The sequence below is a fragment of the Labrus mixtus genome, chromosome 9 (genome assembly GCF_963584025.1).
Source record: "Labrus mixtus chromosome 9, fLabMix1.1, whole genome shotgun sequence".
Classification (NCBI taxonomy): Eukaryota; Metazoa; Chordata; class Actinopteri; order Labriformes; family Labridae; genus Labrus; species Labrus mixtus.
The window spans coordinates 4,475,460-4,486,996 of record NC_083620.1 but is presented as its reverse complement, the minus strand read 5'-3'; the positions used below and the strand labels follow the sequence as shown (position 1 = coordinate 4,486,996).

The 11,537-nt window shown below is 39.9% G+C and overlaps 1 protein-coding gene across 1 annotated transcript; it reads left to right on the top strand.

Moving 5' to 3' along the window:
• The first annotated feature begins 677 nt into the window (after window positions 1-677).
• On the top strand, window positions 678-11,254 carry zbtb44 (zinc finger and BTB domain containing 44). Its single transcript, XM_061046027.1, has 6 exons — window positions 678-1,746; window positions 2,404-2,488; window positions 3,186-3,337; window positions 3,459-3,649; window positions 3,712-3,821; window positions 6,750-11,254. The coding sequence occupies exons 1-6, from the start codon at window positions 681-683 to the stop codon at window positions 7,156-7,158; spliced, it is 2,013 nt and encodes a 670-aa protein (XP_060902010.1). The 5' UTR covers window positions 678-680; the 3' UTR covers window positions 7,159-11,254.
• Window positions 11,255-11,537: the final 283 nt, after the last annotated feature.

Genomic DNA, 11,537 nt, shown 5'->3' with positions numbered 1-11,537 from the left:
TGTGTGTGTGTGTGTGTGTAAAGGGGTGCATACTCTCCCTGCGAGAGCCCCTTCACTCGAGCTTTTGTTTGATGGAAAATCTCATGCCTCAGAAAATCCACATGTCTCACAGACAGCTGCCGAGCATCCTGTAGTGCATTGGCCTCCACATGGGTCTGGCTCGCATCGCTGCGCATCTGCTTTGATTGTCGTTACATAACTTGGCATTTTGTCCCAGCTCTCACCCCCCCTCACCTTGCCTTTCCCTCAGAGAGCACCTTAGTATTTCCCCCTGCCTACACCCACTGTTTCCACAATGTACTTGAATTTTTTCATCTAGTATTTCTAGAGTGATATTTGACATCTCATTTAAGTTTTGCACTCATTTGTTCTAATGGAGTGGCTCAGCAAGAGTACACTGTGACGTGTTATTTCACCCTTAATTTCTGCTTCTTGGGCTGTATTTTGTTTAGTTGGATAATCATTTGACACTTTAAGATGCTTTACCAAAGAAACAACAACGGCTAGTAAAATATTTTCGTTTTAATTGATCAAATTATTTTTCTGTCCTTGCTTAAATTGAATTTTTAACTCTTATAAAACAGTTTATATGGTTTAACTTTTGCAAACCAAAGTGTTTTGTTTTTTCCTTACCTCTCTGCAGGACTCATTTCCTGAACACAGTCAGAAACTGACTCAGCATGGGGGTGAAAACCTTCACCCACAGCTCGACTTCACACAGCCAGGAGATGCTGGAGAAGCTCAACGCTCTACGCAATGAGGGCCACTTATGTGATGTCACCATCCGAGTCCAGGACAAGCTATTTCTGGCCCACAAAGTGGTCCTAGCATGCTGCAGTGAATTCTTCCGCTCCAAGCTGGTGGGCCGGCCGGAGGAGGAGGACAAATTTGTGTTGGACCTTCATCATGTGACCGTTAGTGGCTTCGCTCCACTGTTGGAATATGCCTACACATCCACTCTCTCCATCAGTACGGAGAACATCATCGACGTTCTGGCAGCTGCAAGTTACATGCAGATGTTTGCTGTGGCGAGCACATGTTCAGAGTTCATGAAGTCCAGCATTCTGTGGAGCCCGGGTAACAACAACAATAACAACAACTTGACGGCAGATAAACCACATGAATCAGCACCAGAGAGTGCCTCCTCAAACTGTGCTTTGACGCCTTTGGACGGCAGCGTGTCGCCAGTTTCTTCTGACTGCAGCATCATGGAGAGAAACGTCCCTATATGCCGCGAATCACGGCGGAAACGCAAAACCTTTGTTACAATGGCATCGCCTGAGAGTCCGCTCAAATGCACTACACAGATGGTCACCACCTCTCCTCAGATCCCCAACCCCTCCCCCTCATTCTCAGACAGCACAGCCCAGCCGGTGGAGTCCTCTCTGGCATTCCCGTGGACTTTTCCTTTTGGTATTGATCGAAGGTTCCACTCAGACAAATCAAAACTCCCAGAGAGTCCTCGATGTTTGGAGCAGGGCCCCCCAGGGACCTCAGATGTTGTAGTTGGACGGAGGCTTAGTGACTTTCTAACCTGTGAAAGCTCCAAGGCGGTGTCGTCGCCAGTGCCGGCAGAGGAGGAAGACGTGAGGGTGAAGGTTGAGCGTCTCAGTGATGAGGAAGTCCAGGAGGCTTCCTCACAGCCAATCAGTGCCTCCCAGAGCTCACTGAGTGACCAGCAGACAGTGCCAGGAAGTGAACAGGTCCAGGAGGAGCTTCTCATCAGTCCTCAGTCCTCCTCTATAGGTGGTGCTATTCTCCTTAATTAACTGAGTCTCAGTTGCCATTTCAGAATAAAATGTAGTTGTGGGCTAAATCTATCTATATTTTTTCCAAAATAAAGGACTTGTTGTTTTTCACTTGCTAAGAATATAAGTGGTACTTGCACTACTGTTTTTGGATACTGCATATGTGTTGCAGGAGACTTTATAGTAGTGGTCACAGTAATATATAGTTACAGGAAAAAATGGCCTATAGATCAATTTCAAAAGCATGCAAGAGTTACTGAATCTATCAACGATATAAAGAGGCTGCGTCCTGACCCAGTTAAGAGTGTTGCTTAAATAGCATGCAACTAGAGCTGCATTCCACCTACAAGCTTTTTATTTGTATTTGTCTCAGTGGAAAGTTTTATTGTCTGGTGTCCTGAATGCTGTTTCAAAGGCTTTTCTGCTGTAAATAAAAAGAAAATGGAAAAACTCATCATTTTTTCCTAAACTACTTAGTAGCACAGTGAAATGAAATCCAGCAGCTTTACTCCTTAAATTTAGGATTAACCGTCAAAGTCCTTGATTATGTTGGTGTAACCAATTGAAGTTGATATGCTGTTAACTTTATGTTTATTTTTTCAGAAATTCAGCAGAAAGCGAGCATAAAATAGAGTTATTTTCTTCCCGTCTCCAGGGTCGATGGATGAGGGCGTGTCTGAGGGCTTGCCGTCAATGCAGAGCTCCTCTACCACTGGAGGACATGCAGAAGATGATGAAAGGTATCACAATTTGTTACAACTTGCAGCAAGGCGAGTCACAGGCAGTAAAGAATATATAGACATAACCCACAAAACATGCTGTCTAACCCACACCTGTTTAGGTTGTTAATTAAGACGTCATATTGAAATGGCAAAGACATGATGCACTGTCATATAAAGAATTGTAAATGCCTCAGGCCACATTATACATTTTATGAGCAAGCAAACGTGGCATTTTGCTGGAAGTCCATGAACGTCAAATACAAAACAATCTTGACACATCCAAGAAGTGGAGCAGAAAACTTTGGACGTTTTTGGAGTTTTTTTTTTCTTGCATATGCTAATGATTATGCATATGCTAATGATTATGTGCCAATTTCTGAGGAGAAAATAGTTTTTTTTATTATATTTTTGATTTTATTTTAATGTTTTTCCTTTGACAGAACTAAAAGTAGCAAGCAATCCAAGGTTGCCAACTTTCAGTACTTTTTTGTTCGCAATTCCTACATATTGTTGCCTTAACTGACATTAAAATTCAGGTCCATCCGGTAGATACGATAGGCTAGACAAGGCTAGTTTTCATTGGCAACATTATCCATGACAAATCTCTACCTTCTTTCCTGTTTTCAGAATTAGTCACGTAACACTATAAGTGCCGAAGAAGCACAAAATAGAATGCTTGAATATCTCTCTGACCTTTGCTCTATGTGTTTCTCAGGTTAGAAGGTATTCAGTATCCATACCATCTCTACATCAGCCCTTCAGCCAGGCCCGGCACCAACGGCCCCGACAGACCGTTCCAATGTCCCACCTGTGGAGTCAGATTCACGCGTATTCAAAACCTGAAACAGCATATGCTCATACACTCCGGTATGTGAAATTAGGAATATGAAAACCTTGAAATGAAAAAGTTTGATTTAAATGGCACATAACATTGTTAACATTCAGACATTCTGAAAATTCTCCTTTCCTTTTTTCCTTTCTCTTGCAGGCATTAAGCCTTTCCAGTGTGACCGCTGTGGGAAAAAATTCACACGGGCCTACTCCCTAAAGATGCATCGGCTGAAGCACGAAGGTAAACGCTGTTTCCGGTGCCAGATTTGTAGCGCCACATTCACGTCCTTCGGTGAATATAAGCACCACATGAGGGTCTCCCGACACATAATCCGCAAGCCGCGGATTTACGAGTGCAAAACGTGCGGCGCCATGTTCACCAACTCTGGCAATTTAATTGTACACCTGAGTACGAGTGCAAAACGTGCGGCGCCATGTTCACCAACTCTGGCAATTTAATTGTACACCTGAGGAGTCTGAACCATGAGGCATCCGAACTAGCAAACTACTTCCAGAGCAGGTGAGGAGTCTGGGGGCGCTGACCCCCATCATTTACTAAGATCCCACCTCGATCAGAAAATAAATCCAATTAGATTCTAATACCTGAGGTTCATTTGATCGAGTTTCCTTCCATGGCTTGGGTTCTGTAGGACTGTTTTTTTGAGAAATTAGAATCTGATTTGAATGGCCAGATCAAGTGTACCTGAAGTATTTGTCTGCCTTTAGTGGGAATTTTTCATTTCAACTATTTAAAGGAATAGTTTTACATTTTGGGAAATATGATACCTGCATATACATACAGTACTTGAAGCTACATTGGTTAGCTTAGCTTGATATTCCAAACCAGAAACAGGTTGACAAGCGGCCATTACTGCGGTGGCGTCTCACTTTAACAGCAGTGGGTTGAAATGTTGGCTGTGATCCTTTTCCTACTTTTACCTTTACTTTCTATGTACATTTACATTTTACAACAATGTAAAGGACTTCAGGTAGAACCTGTGGAGTTCTCAGCTACTCTATCAATTGTGACAAAGTTTAACCATGTGGAAAAACGGGGAGTGCACAACACACACTGTATGAGAGCAGACACTTTACATACATTCACTGACCGTGTAGACGACGGATGAGTTTTTCTTTTACCCAAAAAGGCTAAAACATCTTCTAGGTCAGTTTGAAACGGTTCAGTTTTGCAGCATCTCAACAGACAAATACTGATAGCTGTCAATTTTGCCTTATGTCTGTGGCAACAAAATCAGCTGGATACTCCTTTATTTCAGCATCTCAAACAAAGAGGTAGCCAGGTATGATAATACAAGTAGCAAAAGACAATGGCAGACTGAAAACCATGCTAAAAAGCATCAGACAGTATCAACATCAAAATTTGATAAAATTGTAAATCTGATGTGCTGTTTAAAACAAAAAGTCCAAGATGTAATTTGTTGTCCTTATGGCCATGCCTTACCTAGCAAAGAGATGTTACAGCACATAACTCTAAAATCACAAATCCTCTCTCTTATTCTTCAGTTTCATTTTTTTTCCCATCAATTTCCAGGATTAATATTGAGCTAAACTCACTGACTATACGTTTTAAATTAAATACCTTTATGTTTTTAGTGAATAAGTATATTTCCCAAAGCTGTGAACTACTCCTTTAAAGTTCCTTATTAGGATGGGGAGGACATCTCGCCGCTGGTTGAGGAAATAGGAGGATGAACATTTCAAAGATTGAAATCCCTCATTTTATTCTCCCACTGACTCTTTCAAGACGTTGCTCTTTAAAAGTGTTTGGTCATGCACAATAGCTGCAGAACAAAACTTTAATCATTTTGTCATCACTATTTGTGTCGACCTGAATGAATTGTCCTTAACCAAATAGAGTGGGTTGGTTGTTTTCTATCAGCAGCTCAGCCCACAAAGCCTCATGAAAAACAGAACACAGTGTCTTTATAAAGTAGAAGAGTGTTTTTATTTCCCAGACTTTTCCACTTCTTAATCAACTCAAGCCCTCACAGGTCGGCAGGGCTCAAACGGGCCATTGACTCCTCAAGAGTTTTATAGTAGAAGGTCTACGCCTGAGATCATAACAGTGTGGAAAATTCTCTGGCAACCCAGTCAGACTCTTAACTCCCGTCCTCAGTCTTCACATAAAAAGAGATGTTAACTACACTGTATGTTTTTTTTTTTCTTTTAAGTTGCTGATTTGCATTCCAGTTTGTCAGATTCAGCTGTCGTCTGTCCCACAGAGGACGGATACCCTGAATCTTAGCTATTTGTTCTGGATACTGAGGTTTAATTCCAACTGTTTGAAAGTCTGTACATGTTAAGATGCTGGACCGGGATCCATTTAGTTTACAACCGTGGTCACACTGTGCACTCACTCAAGTTATAGGGCCTCTGTCATAGGAATGTAAAGGCTCGGCTAGATTGGGAATAAGCTTGAGTATCGATTAAATATAAGAAGTGAGATAACACCTAACATGGTGTAACTTGTAGATATGTTTGTACGGTCTTGTTCAATTTGCCTAACAAGATACTTTAAGCATTTGTACTTTAAATCTGCCGGCAACATTTGATCTATAATCTATAATCAAATGGGCCCTATATTGAAGGGTTTTGGTGTGCAAGGGACAAGGGAGTGTAAACTGTTTTAGAATGACTCTACGAGAATACCTCAGCTGACAGCATACCAGAAGTACAGTAGATGCAGATGGGGCCATTTTTCAGAGACTTTAATAAAATTTGCATTTAAAATACAAAGATTTGGATAAGCAACATGTTGAATTCAAGGGTTTAAAGGGGCGTTCACAAAACAAACGGCTGATGTCTTTGTCGTCACATCCACTTCTTTTAAGTGTTTGTTCTGGATAAAGATACAAATATATCGAAGGAGGGAGTTTTTTTTCCATTTCAGTTTTAATAATCCAATTCCAAAACTTGCATAAATTCCACACAGAAATGCTCCATATGTATGAATGCAAAATTCTCATTTAATGTGTGTTAATATTTAATCACTACACTCGAGGGTTGCCAAATTATCTGAATTTTAGACTTTGATAGGATACTGGTAGAAATCAAACAATATCGGTGTCAGTTTCGATACCAAAGCAATAAAAATAGATGTCCAAGGCACCCAATAATTGCAAACAAACTCCTGCATGCTGTCTGAATGGCACAAAATTATTTGAAATGTTTCTGGACCAAAACTTTGTCAATGTATTTGTGCAATTTAGACTGTGCCCTCTCTCTGAGTTAAAAACATGAATGAAGATCTGTCTTTCTTTTAAGCCTTCGGCCATTTTCAGTACTATTGATAATTAAAAACAAGAGATTGTTTTGTTTTAAAATTTGTGGTATCAAAAGAATCAATGTATTGAAAATCTTGACAACCTTATTCCGCTCATATTTACATAATAACACTAACCCTGTCCTGCTCTGTCCGTCTTTGCAGTGATTTCCTCGTGCCCGACTACCTGAGCCAGGTTCAGGAGGAGGAGGAGGCGCTGGGAGTCCAGTATGAGCTAGAGGAATCCCAACATCACCCTGTCTACCCAGGCAGCACCTCCACCTCTACCACCGCTGCAGCCACATCTTCCTCCTCAGTCCAGATGCCTGTCATCTCCCAGGTCTCCTCCTCTACCCAGAATTGTGAGAATTCTTCCGGTTTCCTCTCACCTGAGCCCCTGGATCCCCTGGAAGCCCCGTCCTCCCTCAAGATGGACACCGATGAGGCGGCAGCCATGACAGAGGAGACCAAGATGGACAACAGTGAAGGAGGACGTTCCCCGGAGGTGTTTGATGAAGAGCAGCAGCAGCAGCATGCACAGGCTAAGGAGCTGGCTAGCATTACCATAGAGTGATTCAAGCCTTCTACTTCGCCCGTCATGTCTTATTTTGCAGTCTTGTCATATGGGAATATGTGTTGAACGGTGGATAAAAACGGACAGCTGGGACATGTGAGGAAAGTACCTCCCCATGTGAAGCCTCAATTGAAGTTTTCTGAAGACTTCAGTTGCCTTGATGATTTTTTTCCACAAGGAAATCAGATGCAATTTTTTGTTTCAACTAAACCAAATCCAGCAACAAAGGTAGTATTTCCCCTCAATTCTGGTAACAGTTTTTCCAGCTTTGAGGAACATCATATTTAAATATGTCAAACATATCTGGGTCCAGTATTTCTCAAGAGTATTTTGGGGTACAGTTTAGGAAGGTTGTTTTTTTTTTCCCATATGACGTGAATGCAGCACTAGCTGAAGTCTCTTCTGTCTTAGCTAACTCGAGGTCTGTTAAGAACAAACCTCGCCCTACTTTTGGAAAGTGCCTGAGAGTTCCCTTTTTAACAAAGCAGTGCGGAGAGGAAGAAGAGGTCGTGATTTTGCCAACGGTGACAAATCGAGTCTTTGCAAACTGAGTCAAAGAAAAAAAAAACTTGTATTTCATTTGTAGTGATCATGCTAGTTTGTATGGGCAGAGACTGTGTTATTCCTTCAGTGCCGTCGCTATAGGCAAACTGTTAAATGTCAATATTATCTATATTGCAATAGCTTGTACTGTTTTACTATTTGAATGCTGTGTATGTTGAGTGTTGTGAAATATGATATGTCAGGTGTGTGTGTGTGCATTTCTTTTTGAATCTATATGAACAGATTACATTTCATTTTATAACTGTTTAAAACTTGAAATTATATTGACAGAGTATTCCCTCAAGACATTTGTGCAGTATATAATTTTTGGGGACATATTTCAAGTTATTTTTCAACTTTTTAATGAAACGCTGTCGTTAAATCAAACCTTGGATCTCAAAAAATTGAACTCTAGGAGTTTAGAAAAACTTCAGTTAACACTGATGCAGCTTTTTGTTGCTCAATGCTTTCAAATGAACGACAACATGGGACTGAAATTCATGTCAAACATGACGTTTAAAAATTTGAGTTGCAAGGTTTTCTTCCAGCTGCAGTGCTATATTTCCAAAGGTATAATAATGTAGCATTTCATCCCAGATTAATTCAGTCAAAGGTTTGTTTCCGTTTAAAATGGCTTCAAATATTGATCATCTTGATTAACCAACCGTTACACATGCTCCATGATATTGCATGACTGTCGGAGTGATGTCTCACCTGTTTGTCTTTTTAAAGTTTAGTCCTGGTGTGACTTCTTGGCCAATGAGATCATGAACCTGTTAGGAATAGGTTTACTGGAGGGAGTCATAAATCAGCGGACTAATAGGTCGACTTGCATACAATCAGACTTTATTTGACATCGAAGACAAGGAGCTTCACACATTCTGATATAAAGTCAGTGGTTATAATCCAAGAGTGTCAAGTAATCTGCAAAGTGTGAATTAACAAATAGTGTTTATTATTTTTTAACCTTAGTTTTCACAAAGGGGAGACCTTTATTGTGAAAAGAAAGTCCCAGACTAGAATAGAAGAAATGCCTGTATGTCTGAAAAACAGGAAGTGATGCAAACAGATGATGATGGTAGTCAGAACAGATTACGAGGCCGTCAGGTGTTTGGTGATAACATTGCTTTAGAAGCAATAGGTGACTGCTAATGTGTGAATGCAAATACTGTGAGCTGAATCATTCTAAATGATAGATATATTGTGGTTTGCTAAGAGCTTATACTTCACCTTAAACTGCAGTTAAACAGTTGACTTTATTCATTAGATTTTCTTTATGTTGCTTTTGGGTCAAATCCCCCAGCGCCTGTTACCTGTGTTGTGCCAACATGTTTGTATTTTTGTACTTGGACATTGTTGTGCCTGTATTTCTGAGAAGATAATGACACCCATGGTGATAATCCATGGGTTGAATGCTACTGACTGTGACTGGGTATCTTGTGCAGTGAAATCTTTTACTTTCTCTCGTCCCCCTGAAAGTAGTACAAACAGACGTAGTTAAAGATAATCACAGCAGGATGTTACACCTCATATACAGGGTTGATTGTAAATGTAAAGATGAATAATTGCTGTGAGGAGGGCGTCGGTGTGACCATGTTCCTCATCATTGAATTCACTGAGAGCTGTCTTAATTAGAGCCTGACCGATATGTATGTCAACTGATGTTCCCAGCATCTACGTTACTGGTTTGTGCAATTTGGCAACTTTTTTTTCTTACAGAACATAACATGCAGGAACTAATGCGTGGGGTGGTACAACAATTCTCATGGCACTGTCTGTAGCACATGTAGCACAGAATCACAGCACAGCAGACAGTGGTGCATGCTGTTATTGGTTAAACCATATTTTTAAGAAGAACAGTCTTCTGAGAATCTTTTTGCAAAGTTGAAAAATTGGCCACAGATGCGCAATCGATGCAGGACGGGTCTTCTTTCATTCTAGCTCCAAAATTAACTAATCATATTTGTTATATGGTCATTTCTTCATCCTCTAAAATCGATATAAAAAAAACATATCGGTTGGGCTCTGGTCTTAATAGGAGTTTGAATCAGCCTGCAGCGTCCTGTCAGTCACTTTTCCAAAATTGTGCCATCTAGCCCTTTTTATCTGGGGTACTAATCATGCTTTTTTCCTAAAGGACCAAATGTTCTCGATCTGATTGGGGATTTGCCATGGCAATCAGCAATTGCACATAATAAAAGAAAGAGATAATCATTGTAAGTGGTCCATGCTATTAAGCAAAGGGGTCCTGCTGTTATTCGCCCCTTAAAACACTGTATGACGTTGTGCATTTAAGAGGCTAGCCTTAGTATGTGGACCTATTAACTCTAGTTGCACATTTTCAGAAAGTTTCAAAAACATTTTTTCTATTCTACATTTGTATTTCATGCTTTTCATCTGTTGTGTTCAGAGTCTGTATAAAAAAAAAGTTTTTATAATGAAATGCTGCTGTTTGTTGAAACGCAAAAGTGCCCAAAATATTTTTGTGAAGCGATGGTGTGCAATAAATGGACAGGTTGTTGTTTTCAAAGGTTTTATTTTTGTCTTTTGGAACAGTGAACTATACTAAAAAAGAATGTAGAGCGTTTGTTTTCTTCAAATGTGACTGAAGGTGAATCAAATAGGCAAGGACCCCATTTGATCTGTGAATCAAGGAACAAAAAAAAAGCTTTGTTATGACGGTTCTATTCAGCTCTTTTCTGTTTGTTTGGAGAGTTGCATGTTCATATCGTTCTGTGAAGTGAAGTGGAGAGCATGTCTTTAGTTGGCGATGCGTTCTGTCACGGCCTTATTTGTCGAGGACTCTTCATCCAGCGTAGCTTTGATCTGTTGTTTAGCATGCCTTCTTCTTTTCTGTACGTTATCCCTTTTTATGTGCAATGTTTTCAGATATTTTGATTATATACAGGACATGCCTTTTCAATGTACACTCGATGTTGTATATGTTTTCCAGTCCTTATTTAATATTAGGAAAATATAAGGAAAAAAACATGGTAGCTCTTCATAATTGCATATATATATTTTTGGTGACTTTTGTATTATGGTTGCTGTTTCATGGCATCTTTGGATATTCTTGTTAAATGTGAATAGAACAGCTTAGTTTGGGAGTATGGGAGGCCTTGGTAGTCTTCACTTTGTGACTGTCTGCAGTACGTGTATATATATAAATATACAGTATATACACTCATACTATGTTGCATATTCTTTATACTGTAGACTACTTGATGACAACCTGCTTTGAGACAGATGTTGTATTTTGTGTCTTTGATACTGTATTTGAACTGTCGTTTGGAGAACCTGTACAAAAACATCCCAGATAATAGTCATGCAACCTGCACATTAAATAGGGAGAACAGACGTTTGTGGTGTTGAGTGTTTTAACTGGATAATGTTCCACAGTTGGCTGTTAAAAACTGACAAAGACCACTCTGTATTTTAGAGTTTATGGTTGTTCCCAATCTTTGCTAGTGTTCTGGCTTTGCAGTCCGGTTGTTGTTAAAGAGTTGTTTTTGTAAAAGTATAAAGTGTAAATAAAAAACCTAAGTCGAAATAAGTCTGAAGCGTGTCTGAAGTTGTTTTATTTGTACTCGTATACATTATAATTTTGTGATGCCTGAGTACCTATTTTTGGTTTTTGATTTGCTAATTAACAAGTTTGACTGTGAAAAGTACAGATGTGGCCTCTACTTTGGTAAGACTGTACACCAGCGTACTGCTTATTATTAGAATTCTAGAATTAGTCATTACTGAGTGCTTAGTAGTACCTCTTTCTTCATGACAATAATCTATAGCTTAACGTTCATTAACTAAGCGTTTGATCTCAAAACGCTCCTTAT

Bases quoted from the DNA above. Each gene is read 5' to 3' on its own strand.
- zbtb44 (XM_061046027.1), top strand. From the start codon at position 681: ATGGGGGTGAAAACCTTCACCCACAGCTCGACTTCACACAGCCAGGAG. The intron at 2,489-3,185 runs GTATCACAATTT...TGTGTTTCTCAG, and splicing joins CATGCAGAAGATGATGAAAG to GTTAGAAGGTATTCAGTATC. The intron at 3,650-3,711 runs TACGAGTGCAAA...TGTACACCTGAG, and splicing joins TAATCCGCAAGCCGCGGATT to TACGAGTGCAAAACGTGCGG.